Source organism: Canis aureus, chromosome 3, assembly GCF_053574225.1.
Source record: "Canis aureus isolate CA01 chromosome 3, VMU_Caureus_v.1.0, whole genome shotgun sequence".
Classification (NCBI taxonomy): Eukaryota; Metazoa; Chordata; class Mammalia; order Carnivora; family Canidae; genus Canis; species Canis aureus.
Window position 1 is genome coordinate 8,233,551 of NC_135613.1, and position 13,225 is coordinate 8,246,775.

At 42.6% G+C, this 13,225-nt stretch overlaps 1 protein-coding gene across 4 annotated transcripts in view; it reads left to right on the top strand.

Moving 5' to 3' along the window:
* The first annotated feature begins 1,553 nt into the window (after positions 1 to 1,553).
* TANGO6 (transport and golgi organization 6 homolog) overlaps positions 1,554 to 13,225 on the top strand; it is a 199,320-nt gene continuing 187,648 nt past the window's right edge. The window contains exons 1-3 of one of the 4 annotated variants that reach the window (XM_077888251.1): positions 1,597 to 1,719; positions 11,522 to 11,780; positions 12,373 to 13,013. In XM_077888251.1, coding sequence (XP_077744377.1) covers positions 12,507 to 13,013 — 507 coding nt within the window. In that variant the 5' untranslated portion in view covers positions 1,597 to 1,719; positions 11,522 to 11,780; positions 12,373 to 12,506. Of the gene's footprint in view, positions 1,720 to 1,765; positions 2,273 to 2,309; positions 2,504 to 11,521; positions 11,781 to 12,372; positions 13,014 to 13,225 lie in introns of those variants that run through there. The other 3 variants (XM_077888242.1, XM_077888261.1, XM_077888249.1) reach the window with 3 other exon arrangements.

Genomic DNA, 13,225 nt, shown 5'->3' on the forward strand with positions numbered 1-13,225 from the left:
GAGGAGGAAATACTTGATGGATTTGGGCTGGAGCCTGACATCCTGGGAGTGACTAAGAGGGGCCTGAGAAAGGAGTGTAAAAAACCAGCTTCTTTCTCCAGTGGTAAGGGCTGGCAGTGGATCACATCCTACTTCCTAAGACTTCTAACAGCTAAATGCTGAAGGGAAGTCAACAGTAGTGAATTCAAGCTAGCTCAGGGGATCTCAAGGAGAAGCAGGACAGCTTGCTTGGAAGCACTTTCAGAAAGTGGGTGGTGACGGTGGTTGAGAATGATATAAGAGATTATTGCTTTTTAGTGAAGGGAGAGGCAGGCACACTAAAGGTCTTGTTTTCAGAAGTACTCTCCTACATTTGTAGTATGGCTTTTATTTATTTATTTATTTTTTTGTAGTATGGCTTTTAGACAAAAGTTTAGAATGTCCCACCGGGAGGGGCTCTTGTGTGGCTCAGTTGGTTGAGTGTCTGGGTCTGGTCCTGTTTCAGGGTAGTGGGATCCAGCTCCATGTAGTGATCTCAGGATTTGTAGTATTGGTCCTGAATGGGGCTCTGTGCTCAGCTGAGATTCTGCTTGAGATTCTCTTCCTTTCTCTCTCCTCCTGCCCCTCCCTTCACTGCTGTCTCTCTCAAATGAATAAGTCTTTTTAAAAAGGCCCACAAAGATTTATATAAGTGAAAATATGTCTCTGATGGTTTGATTCTCAAAGGAATGCTGTTTTACATATTAAGGTTATTGGGGAGGGGACATGATTTTAATATACAGAGAATTTTTTAAGAATGTAAATGGAGCAACTGTAATTAGTCCATTTCAAATATTGTATCACCAAGAGCAATATTTGTAGCTATTCAAAATTGATGGGGGCAGCCCGGGGGAGCTCTGTGGTTTAGTGCCGCCTTCCGCCCAGGGCGTGATCCTGGAGACCCGGGATCGAGTCCCACGTCGGGCTCCCTGCATAGAGCCTGCTTCTCCCTCTGCCTGTGTCTCTGTCTCTCTCTCTCTCTCTGCATGAAAAAATAAATAAAACTTTTAAAACAAAACAAAACAAAACAAGATGGATGTGTTTCTGTTTGGCATTATTTTCATTTTTTTCAAGTAGACTCCATGCCCTTAAACTCAGGACTCTCCCGTGCTACCAACTGAGCCAGCTATGCACCCTCAGTACTTGATTTTAAATATCACTCATAAAGAAATTCAACGATATTCAGTTGAACATTGCTTTATGTATCCAAACTTCATTACAAGTAGGCACAGCATCTGTTTACTTCGCTATGCCTTCTAGTGCTTCCATACACAAATTATTTTCATAGTGATACACATTATCTCATGATAAACTACTGCAACCCTGTTCCTTCTTCTTTAATCATATTGAATTTCTGAAATTGTGTGTGTAGGCAGGTGGTGTTAGCTGTTCGCCCCCCCCCCGCCCCGCCCCTGGCCGGGGAGTAAAAGGTGCCTGAGAAAATATTCATAGTAGAATCATCCCCCAAATAGGCCCCGCCCCCACAGGCCCCGCCCCTCGCAGCGGGGCCCGCCCCCAGCGCCTTCCGCCACATTCAATATGGCGGCGATGCCGGCCCGCCGGGGCGCTTGAGCCGGTCGCCAGTGGCGCATTCCACTCCAGTCATGGCGGCCCCCCGACCCGCCGCGGGCCGCGAGGCTCTGGAAACGTGCAGCTTGGAGAGCATTCTGGAGGCGCTGAAGCTGCTGCTGAGCCCGGGAGGTGAGAGGACGGATCTCGGCGCCGGGCAGCCCTCGGGACTCCCGGGGCCGCCAGTCTTCCCGGGCTGCCTTGCCTTCCGTAGAGTGTGCCCCTCAGGCCCTCCCTGGGATCCGCGATCCTGAGGCCGCCACGCCCCGCTCCCGGGGGCTTTGGGCATTGTCTGTGCAGCCTCCTTTTTACTTGAGGAAACCGAAGCTCAAGGAGGGGGTGGGATCCGCTGAATACTGACGGAACCCACGTCTCTCGAGCGCTTCCCTCGTGCCAGGCACCCGGTAGTAGCCCTGGCCGCACGGCTCCCTGCAGCCCTTCCGGCCCCGCGCTGAGGTAGGGACTGCGGCAGCTGCCCGAAGGCGAGGCACTGGAGACGCGGAGAGCCGGGTCCAGCCTCCTAAGGGCGCAGGGCCCCCTGTGGACGCCGGAGATCGTACAGAAAAAGGAAGCAGTGGCGTTCGAGCTGGCTGTGGGGAGAAGATTTAGGGACGGATTCAGTCACTTGTCCTCTTTCGGGATGCGTTGACAGAATCTCCCGCTGTAGAACCTGAAGGGACCTCGGGTGAGCCTGGCACTCTTCCTTTTACCCCCGAGGACACGGACACGTAGGGCTCCCTGAAGAGATTACCCTGCCCCCAGATCACGAGGTCAAGTTAGGGGCAGGTCACGGTCCATTCTCAAACCAAGGCAGACTGTGCCATCCGGAGCTTCTGAGGTGGTCTGACGCTTTGAGAAAGGCCACCAGCAGTACGACCGTGTATGTGCAGGAAGGGGTTTGTGTGGACTGAGCCAGGTAAGATACATGAAGGGCCTTGAGGTGATGTTCCGCGTCTCAGATGTTGAGATAACTCCCCCAAATGCAAAAACTCCCCCAAACATGGTCCTGGGAGAAATGAAAGGAAGTCATTTATAACAGTAGTTGAGTCCCTACTGAGTATCAGGCCCAGGAGTATGCTGTTGACATGTATATTATTTAGTCCTCAACAAGCCCATGAGATAGGTAGTACTCGTATTCCATTTTACAGATGAAGAACCAAAGTTCAGGTACATTGGAAATTGGTACGATGTCAGTCTAGTAAGTGGTAGAGCCAGGATATTTTTTAATTTTTACTTTTTAAGTAGACTCTGTGCCCAAGGTGGAGCTTGAACTCACCACCTCAAAATCAAGTGTGCCATGCTCTACCCACTTAGCCAGACACACCATAGCCAGGATGTATAATTAATATATACAGTGTTACATTAGTTTCAGGTGTACAATATAGTGATTCGACAATTCCATATGACACCTGGTGCCTGTCACAACAACTGTACTCCTTTTTTTTTTTAAGGAATTTATCTATTTATTCATGAGAGACACAGAGAGAGAGAGGCAGAGACACAGGCAGAGGGAGAAGCAGGCTCCATGCAGGGACTCAATCCAGGTCTCCAGGATCACACCCTGGGCTGAAGGCGTGATAAACCGGCGAGCCAACAACTGTACTCCTTAATCCCCATCACTTATCTCACCCATCCCTCCACCCACCTCCCCTCCCCTCTGGTGACCATCAGTTTGTTCTTGTTAGCTAAGAGTCTGTTGGTTTATCTCTCTTTCTCCTTAACTTGTGTTGTTTGTTTCTTAAATTCCACATATGAGTGAAATCTTTGTCTTTCTCTGATTGACTTATTTTGTTTAGCATTATGCTCTAGCTCCATCCATGTTGTTGCACATGGCAAAATTTCATTCTTTTTTATGGCTGAATAATACACAGACACACACACACACATTCCACATCTTCTTTATCCATTCATCTATTGATAATGAATGGGCTGCTTCCATAATTTGGCTATTGTAAATAATGCTGCAATAAACATAGGGGTGCATATATCCTTTTGAATTAGTGTTTTTGTATTCTTTGGGTAAATACCCAGTAGTGTGATTACCAGATTGTAGGGTAGTTCTATTTTTAATGTTTTGAGGAAACTTTATACTGTTTAGCTCTACAGTGGCTGTACCAGTTTGCATTTCTACCAACAGTGCATGAGAGTTCCTTTCTCTCCGCATCCTCATCAATACTTGTTCTTTCTTGTGTTTTTTATTTTAGCCATTGTGGCAGGTGTGAAGTGATATCTCATTGTAGTTTTGATTTGCATTTCCCTGATGATGAATGATGTTGAATATCTTTTCTTTTTTTTTTTTTTTAAAGATTTTATTTATTTATTTGTCAGAGAGAGAGAGAGGGAGCAAGCGTGTATGCACAAGCAGGGGTAGCAACAGGCCAAGGGAGAAGCAGGCTCCCTGCTGAGCAAGGAGCCTGATGCGGTACTGGATCCCAGGACCCCTAGATCATGACCTGAGCCAAAGGCAGACGTTTAACTGACTGAGCCACACAGGCTTCCCTGTTGAGTGTCTTCATGTGTCTGTTGGCCATCTGGATGTCTTTTTTTTTTTTTTTTTTAAGTTTATTTAATTTTTTTAGTGATCTTTACACCCAGTGTGGGGCTCAAACTCCTATCCTCAAGATCAGGAGTGATTCAGCACTTGCTCTTCTAACTGAGCCATCCAGGCACCCCTGGATGTTTTTTGAGAAATGTTTGTTCATGTCTTCTGCCCATTTTTATTTATTTTTTAAAAATATTTTACTTATTTATTCATGAGAGAGAGAAAGAGAGGCAGAGACACAGGCAGAGCAGAGGGAGAAGCAGGCTCCATGCAGGGAACCCGACATGGGACTCGATTCAGATTCCAGGTCTCCAGGATCACGCCCTGGGCGGAAGGCGTGCTAAGTGCTAAACCACTGAGCCACCCAGGCTGCCCTGCCCATTTTTAAATTGGATTGTTTTTTTGCATGTTGAGTTGTATCAGTTCTTTATATATTTTGGATACTTTTTTTTTTTTGATAGAGTTAGGATTTGAGCTCAGGTGCCTTCCACTATCGGATGGTAACTATATACTTTCCCCCAATGAAGAAATAAACTGTAAAATATAGTTTTAACTTGCTAATTGAGAGGTCACTTGTCTAGCAACTCAATCTAGGAATGCCTGAGAACAAGGTTAAATGAGCAAAATATCTGGAAGTAATAATTTGTCACAAAGCACATTTATAAAAGACCCTCTCTATATCTTGAAGAATATGTGGTGGAGTTATGTACATGTACTTATTTAACATACAGGAATTCAAGCATTCCTACTTGAAAAAGAATATGTACTGTGGTAAAATAAGATTTTGCACATATAGCCTTTTATATATTGTGTGCATCTCCTTGCTGTTTTCTTTTATCATATCAGCTGCTGAGGGAATTAAAAAAACACCTCTGCATCATGAGTATTCTTTTTTTTTTTTAAGATTTTATTTATTTATTCATGAGAGACACAGAAAGAGAGAGAGAGAAGCAGGCTCCATGCAGGGAGCTGGATGTGGCACTTGATCCTGGGTCTCCTGGTCCAGGCCACAGGCCAAAGGCAGCACTAAACCGCTGAGCCACCCAGGCTGCCCCATCATGAGTATTCAGATGTCTCTGATGGACTGAGGGTATTGAGGTGTCAGGATGACATTACTGGTTAGGATTATATCCAGCTAGATTAAACTTTTTTAAAAAGATTTTATTTATTTATTTGACAGAGAGATTGAGAACAGAAGCAGGGAGCGGGGGGGGAGAGAATCAGTCTCCCCGCTGAGCAGGGAGCCCAGTGAGGGGCCCTGGGATCATGACCTGAGCCAAAGGCAGACACTTAACCAATGGAGCTCCCCAGGCACACCTGGATTAAAATATTTTTGATTTATCTTTAAATTGACTCATTTTGAGGTAATACTCACTGGGAGTCATCTGTATAAAGTAGTCTGGCCTTACTGCTAATGTAGAAACAAAATTACATAAAAATTTGTGCTCCCAAGTATCTTGTCTGTTTGGGGAGATGGTACTATGCATATAGACCAAGAGATATTCAACATGGTGGAATAATGCTATTGGTGAAAGGATCATACATATAGGAATTGCCTAGAGGAGGAATTTTCAGGGTTGGAGCTGTGAAAGTCTCCAAGGGGAAGAGGAATTCAGTCTTGGTGGGAATTACATAGAAAGGAAGGAAGATGCCAATGGTCTTTCACTTTGGAGCCATGGAATGTTCTGCTGCATTTAGCATTTTCTCTTCCTCTACTTTCCATTTCTATTCTCAATCATGGGACAAATAATAGTATCTCCACCTCTGTTGTTAAGAAATGAGTTAAGCAGAACTTGAAAGGGGCTTGGCAACTTAAAAAAAAAAAAGATTTATTATTTTGAGTTGAGCACAGAGCCCGACACAGGGCTCAATCCTACAACCCTGAGATGATGATATGACCCAAAATCCAGAGTCAGACACTTAACCAACTGAGCCACCCAGCTGCCCCAGTGGTTTGTCAATTTTAGTGAAATTTTGTTTGTAAGAAATAGACTATCTCCACAACAGTTTTCCTAACTATAATTTTCTATACTAAATATAGATTCACTGAACTCTGTCATTAAATTTGAATTTCATTGTAGAGAATGGGCTGGAAATTTTGATAATTTTTAAATAATGAAGCTGTACCACACTTATTCTTGCATGCCATATTGCTTTGCACTTTGAACATAATAAAAAGTACCACACAAACTATGAAATCTGCTTTTAAATGTCACAAAGAATAGGCATTTAAATTGGTGATTGGGAAAAATAAATCATGCTGTCCATAAGGGTGACATTCCCCAAAGTGGGATAGGGATGATTTTAGGTGGTACATAGAGTAACATTTTGAGGCTGCATAGTGTAGTGATCAAGAGCCAGCTTATCAGGAAGAATGGCATTGTTTTTATTTTTGCAAATCTCTTTAGTGTCTGGTGTATTAAGGACAGCTGGATTTTCATATTTGCTTCTCTGTTCAGTCTGTCATGATAGGTTGTTTTGATTGAAATAGATGAAGAAAATCTAGACTCAGATATTTAGTTGGAAAAGGAAGAACTCAGTTGCCTTTTCAGATAATTGTGTATATTTTTTCATACTGTACTGAAACTGAACAAGAGGTAATTTCCTAAAGGTTAGTTGCCGTATGGAATCTGAACTTTTCAGTTGGTACACTCGTGAGAGAATGAGACTGTAAAAGGCAAATAATGGCCTAGTGTTAATATGAAAATAGTTTTGAACTTGCAGACTTCCTGACGATCTGAAACCCCCCAAAACAGAAATCCCTATACCCCATTTTGAAAACAGCTTTAGGGGATGCCTTTGTTATTTTCAAGTAAGTTTTATTATTTACCACCAGTAGAGGGCAGAGAAGACTACTTTATTAAGGGCTCTTGAAAAACAGCTAATAGCTTTTGTTGTAAATCACTTTCTTTGTGTTGATGTTTGGGTTAAAGATCTTATAAAGTCGCAGGAAGTCATAGAGGTTGTTTAGTGATCTTAATGTTAGTGGTGACAAATTAGGAGAACACTCCTTTCCCTTTTAGGTATATATTAACTAAAGGAACCCGATATGCTAGTGAATCAGAACCCTTGCCCTGGACAGTCTTAAAGAAGTACTGAAAAATTCTTACTCTTCTGATTCCTATTATTCTTTTTAAAAAAATATTTTATTTATTTATTCATGAGAGATACATGGAGAGAGGCAGAGACATAGGCAGAGGGAGAAGCAGGCTTCCTACAGGGAGCCCGATGTGGGACTGGATCCCAGATCAGGATCATGCCTGGAGCCAAAACCGCTGAGCCACCCAGGCATCTTGGCGTGACTGTGTTCCAATCAAACTTTATGGAAAAGGTGGTGGGTCAGATTTGACCTGCAGATTGTATTGTGACAACCTTGGACATAAAGTGCAGAATTATTAGGTTCATTTGTATGTTTTTTATTTTTAGGAATTATTTTTTAAAGTTTTTTATTTAATTTTTTTAACTATGAAAAACATATATGGAAAAGAAAAAGAAAAACATATACAGGGTTACAAAACACACTTTAAAACTGGATAAATTTGTCCCTAACTCCTACCCACTATTCTTTTCTCTCTGTAGATAACACATTTTTTTTTTTTTTTTTTAAGATTTTATTTATTTATTCATGAGAGAGAGAGAGAGAGAGAGGCAGAGACACAGGCAGAGGGAGAAGCAGGCTCCACGCCGGAGCCCCATGCGGAACTTGATCCCGGGACCCCAGGATCGCGCCCTGGGCCAAAGGCAGGTGCGAAACTGCTGAGCCACCCAGGGATCCCCCCATATTTTGCTTTTACTTGTTCTTTCACTGCCTTTTTGACAATAGAAGCAAGTAATGTATTTTATATTTGGTCCCTTTCTTACACAAAAGGTGGCATATTCCTTTATACCTTACTTTTAATATATTTTTTTAAAGATTTTATTTATTTATTCATGATAGTCACACAGAGAGAGACAGAGAGGCAGAGACACAGGCAGAAGGAGAAGCAGGCTCCATGCACCGGGAGCCCGATGTGGGATTCGATCCCGGGTCTCCAGGATCGCGCCCTGGGCCAAAGGTAGGCACCAAACCGCTGCGCCACTCAGGGATCCCTACTTTTAATATTTAATATGTCTTAGAGATAACTACATAGCTACATAGTGGTTCACAGCAATTTTCTTTTACAAGCATGCCATTATATGGATATACTATTGTTTATTCCATACGTTCTCTTTTAATGGACATTTGGGTTGTCTGAGGTCTTTTTTTGGTACAAGAAGCACTACAATGAATAGTCTTGTGTATATGTCATTTTGCATTTTTGCCTGTGTATTTATCTATAGGAAAGATTCCTAAAAGGGGGGATTGCTGGGCCAAACGTTAAATACGTATGTAATTTTGCTAGATTTTGCCAAATTGCTCTCTTCAGGAATGTTACCATTTTAGTTTCTTCCAGCAGTGTATGACAGTGCATGATTTCCCAAAACCTTGCCACATAATGTGTTATAAAACTTTTGGATTTTAGCCAGTTGATAAATGGAAAGTGCTATTTCAGTATAGTTTTAATTTACTCTTCTGTTATGAGCAAGGTTGATCATATTTTCATGTTTCAAAGTCATTTGCATTTCTTTTTCGCTAAACTGTTCATATCTTTTGCTTATATAGTGTTCATACTCTGTTCACTTTAGAGTATGTTTAACGAGCATATTCTAAGTAACTTTTTTTTGTTATTGTTAAATAACATTTAATGGAACTTTTTTTTTTTTTTAAGTAATCTCTCCATCTAGTGTGGGACTCGAACTCTTGACCCTGAGATCAAGTCAGATAACTGTTCTGACTGAGCAGCCAGGTGCCCTGCAACATAACTTAATGGCTGCAGATATTTCATTATTCATTCATTTAGCAACTACCTATTTTGAACAATACTGTATTATCAGACAGGCCTTGTTCCAGGCAAGGAGAATATGGCAGTGAACAAGACAGAGCAACATCCCTGTCCTCAAGCAGCTTTTATTCAAGTTGGCAAAGAGGCAATAAATAATAAAGTAAATCTTACACTTACATATTGTATGTTAGATACAGGTAGATGGTTATTTACTCATCTAATCTGTTACTGAATATATATTTCTCATTTTATGCTATTATAAGTTATGTACTGTTGGGCACTCTTTTAGTTACTCCATTTTAATCCTTTCTTTTGTTTCTTAGGTGTTTTTATTTATTTTTTAAGATTCTATTTATTTATTTGAGATCGAGAGAGAGCACAAGCAGGAGGAGGGGCAGAGGGAAAGGGAGAGGCAGACTCTCCACTGAGCAGGGAGCCCAGTGCGGGGCTTGATCCCAGGACCCTGGCAACATGACCTGAGCAGAAGGCAGATGCTTAACCTACTGAGCCATGTAGGTACCCCTCTTAGAAGGTGTTTTAATTTTAATTTTGAAGTCTGTTACTACTTATATCCATTTACATTTTCAACATTTTGTTATGGTTTTATAACCATAACCCTCCATTTTGCATTGTATATTTTTTTAAGATTTTATCTATTTATTCATGAGAGATACAGACAGAGAGAGGCAGAGAGAGAAGCAGGCTCCATGCAGGGAGCCCAATGTGGGACTCAATCCCAGGACTTCAGGATTATGCTGTGGGCGGAAGGCAGGCGCTAAACCGCTGAGCCACCCAGGGATCCCCGCGTTGTATTTTTATTTATTTTTATTTTTTTATTTTTTATTTTTTTTAAATTATTTATTTATTTACTATAGTCACACAAAGAGAGAGAGAGAGAGAGACAGAGACATAGGCAGAGGGAGAAGCAGGTTCCATGCACCGGGAGCCCGACGTGGGATTCGATCCCGGATCTCCAGGATCGCGCCCTGGGCCAAAGGCAGGTGCTAAACCGCTGCGCCACCCAGGGATCCCCCCCGCATTGTATTTTTAATAGTTATCCTGGAATTACAATATACGTCCTTAATTTTTCACAGTCTACTTAGAATTAATATTGTTACTGCTTCACATAAGGGTTAAAGAACCTCAAGAACTTTGCAACTATAAGGGTCATTTTATAACTCCCACTTGGGCATTATGCTATGAGTTTCATGTTTATTATATCTATTGTAGTTATAAATCCCAATACCATTTTGTAAATTTTGCCTCAGACACACACACACACATATATATGTATTTGAAGAAATTAAGAAAAAAAATCTTTTATATTTACCTGAATATTTACATTTCTGATGCTTTTCATTTCTTCCTAAAGATCCCAGTTTCCATCTAGTATTATTTTCCTTCAGCTTGAAGAATTTCCTTTACCATTTGTTTGTAGTTCAGGTCTGCTGATAGTTCTCTTGGTTTTCAATGATCTGAAATGTCTTTATTTCACTTTGATTTTTTTTTTAAGATTTCATTTATTTATTCATGAGATACACAAAGAGAGAGAGAGAGGCAGAGGGAGAAGCAGATTCCATGAAGGGAGCCCGATGTGGGACTCAATCTCAGGACTCCAGGATCATGCCCTGAGCTGAAGGCAGGCATTCAACCACTGAGCCACCCAGGCATCCCTTCTCTTTGATTTTTGAAAGCTATTTTTACTAGATCTAGAATTCTGAGTTGGCATTTTGTTTCTTACTCTTTTTTAAGAGAGTGTGTGCAGGAGCAGTGGTGGAGGGATAGTAGGAAAGAGAGAGAGGGAATCTTTTTTTTTTTTTTTAAGATTTATTTATTTATTCATGAGAGACACACAGAGAGGCAGAGACACAGGCAGAGGGAGAAGGAGGCTCTACGCAGGGAGCCCGATGTGGGACTCGATCCCAGGTGCCCAGGATCAGGCCTGGGCCGAAGGTGGCGCTAAACCACTGAGCCACCCAGGCTGCCCCCCCCCCCCCCTTTTAAAAAATATTTTATTTATTTAACTGAGGAAGCGGTGGGAGGGGCAGAGGGAGAGGGACAAGCAGACTGCATCCTGAGCATGGAGCCAGATGAGGGGCTTGATCGTATGACCCTGAGATCACGACCTGAGCTGAAACCAAGAATCTGTCACTTAACTGACAGAGGCACCCAGTGTCCCAGGAGAGAGAATCTTAAGCAGATTCCACACCCAGAGAGCCCGACTTGCAGCTCCATCTCCCAACCCTGAGATTATGAGCTTGCGATCATGACCTGAGTCGAAATCAAGAGTCTGATGCTTAACCACCTGAGTCATCTAGGTACCCCTCTTCTATCAGTATTTTAAGATGTTTTTCTACCATCTCTTAGGAGTCATTGTTGGTAAGTTTATAGTCATTCACAGCATCATCCCTCATAGATAGTGCCTCATACTTTTCTGGCTGCTTCCAAGATTTTCTTTTTCTCTCTGGTTTTAACGATGACTATAATAATGCCTACTTGTGATTTTCTTTTTACTTATCTTAATACTTAGAGGACCATCATGGGCTGGGCCTACAGATTTCATAGTTATTAGCTTATAGATGGCTTTTAAAGACATGGACCTGGAGAAGATCCTTGAGGAGGAAAGTGCAGAATTCAGGAGAAGCCCTGGAAAACGTAGCAGCAACCTGGTAGAGAAGGAGTTGACAGTGGAGGCAATAGAGGGATGGCCCTTGAGGTGTCTCAGAAGCCAAGAGATGAGCGTGTTTCAAGAAGGCAGTTGTCAACTCCTCAGCTACTGCTATGAGCATGTAAGCGCTCCTTCACCAGTAGAGGGCAGGAAAGACCATTTTAGGAAGGGTCAGGGTGGGGGGGGGGGAGATTGAAAATAGATGTTTTGTGGGAAAGAGGTGATTAAATGAACCCCTCTGAATCTTAGGCTGTAATTTGTGACCTCCCTTACTAGAATGTAAGCCCTATGAGGGAAGAGACTTTTTTTGTTTAGTGCTTTATCCCTGGCACCTGGAACAGTTAGAATGAATTTTCTGTGGTAAGTATTCCGCCTTTTATTTTTCTGTTCTGGCTACAATTTGAGCCCAGGAAGATGACTAGACAAGGTCTCTGCCCTCTGAGCATGTGAGGAATAGAAACAAACTAGATGAAGTATAATGTGTTTAGGTTCTGCTGTTCTAACCACATCCCAGAGTGCTTTGGGAAGATAGAAAGCATGGTCTCGAATTCTGCTTAGGCTCGGGTGGTGCAACTGGGGGGAGGCTTTCCAGGGGCAGTGACATCTGGGCCGGGTCCTAGAGAATGAGCTGGAGTGGCCAAGGCATTCCACATAGAGAAAAGTAGTTTGTTTCCCATGTATGTAATCTTTTTTTTTTTTTTTTCCTTCAAAAGGATCGGATTCCGGTTCACTACTCATCACAAAACATGATGTCCTGTTGGCTACTTTAAACTCTAACCTGTCTGCTTTGGAGGACAAATTGCTGAAGGATCCTCACTGGGAAAAACTGAAACTCCTAAGGGATGAAATGGCTAATAAGGCAGAAAGGCCTCAAAACTCTGTGGATGTCACCTGGAATTTTACCTCTCAAACCTTATTGTTGCTATTGTGCTTGAAGGAAACCATGATCCACCTTGCAGCCAGTTTCAATCCAGGTAAACCCAACCCGAGGACTCCAGAAGCTGCTCCTGCCCTAAGCCCAGATACACTTAGTATCTCACAGCAGAAGACTGTCCAGTCAGCCTTGCAGTTTGTAGTCACCTTGGGTGTCTGCCCCTATCTCATGCCCGGAGTTGGAGTCCCTTTGAGATGCAGAACTGAGTTTGGGGCCGTTGTTCAGGATGTGGTATGTCTCGATGCTCCTCCTCATGCAGCCCGGAGACTGTACACCAGCTGCAAGCTTCTTCTAAATGTTGCACATCACACATCTCTGGGGAGCTTGATTTTCAGCCGCCATTTTGGGGATGTTGCTGCCGGTCTGTGCCAGCTCGGATTCTGCCCAAACAAGGGAAGGTCACAAAAACCTGAGGAAGAGGTAAACACATGCTGAATGTGCACGTGTCTGTGTGAATGTGTGTATATTTGTGTGTGTTTATAAAAGACAACTCTTAGTTCTTTGGAAAGGGGCTGTTGGAAAGACCTAGAATTCCTGTTGAATGCCAAAACATATGCAGTGGATAAATGAATCTTTTTAGAAGGCTGGGGTTTCATTTATTAGATGCTAGTCCTTAGCATACCTAGAGACTC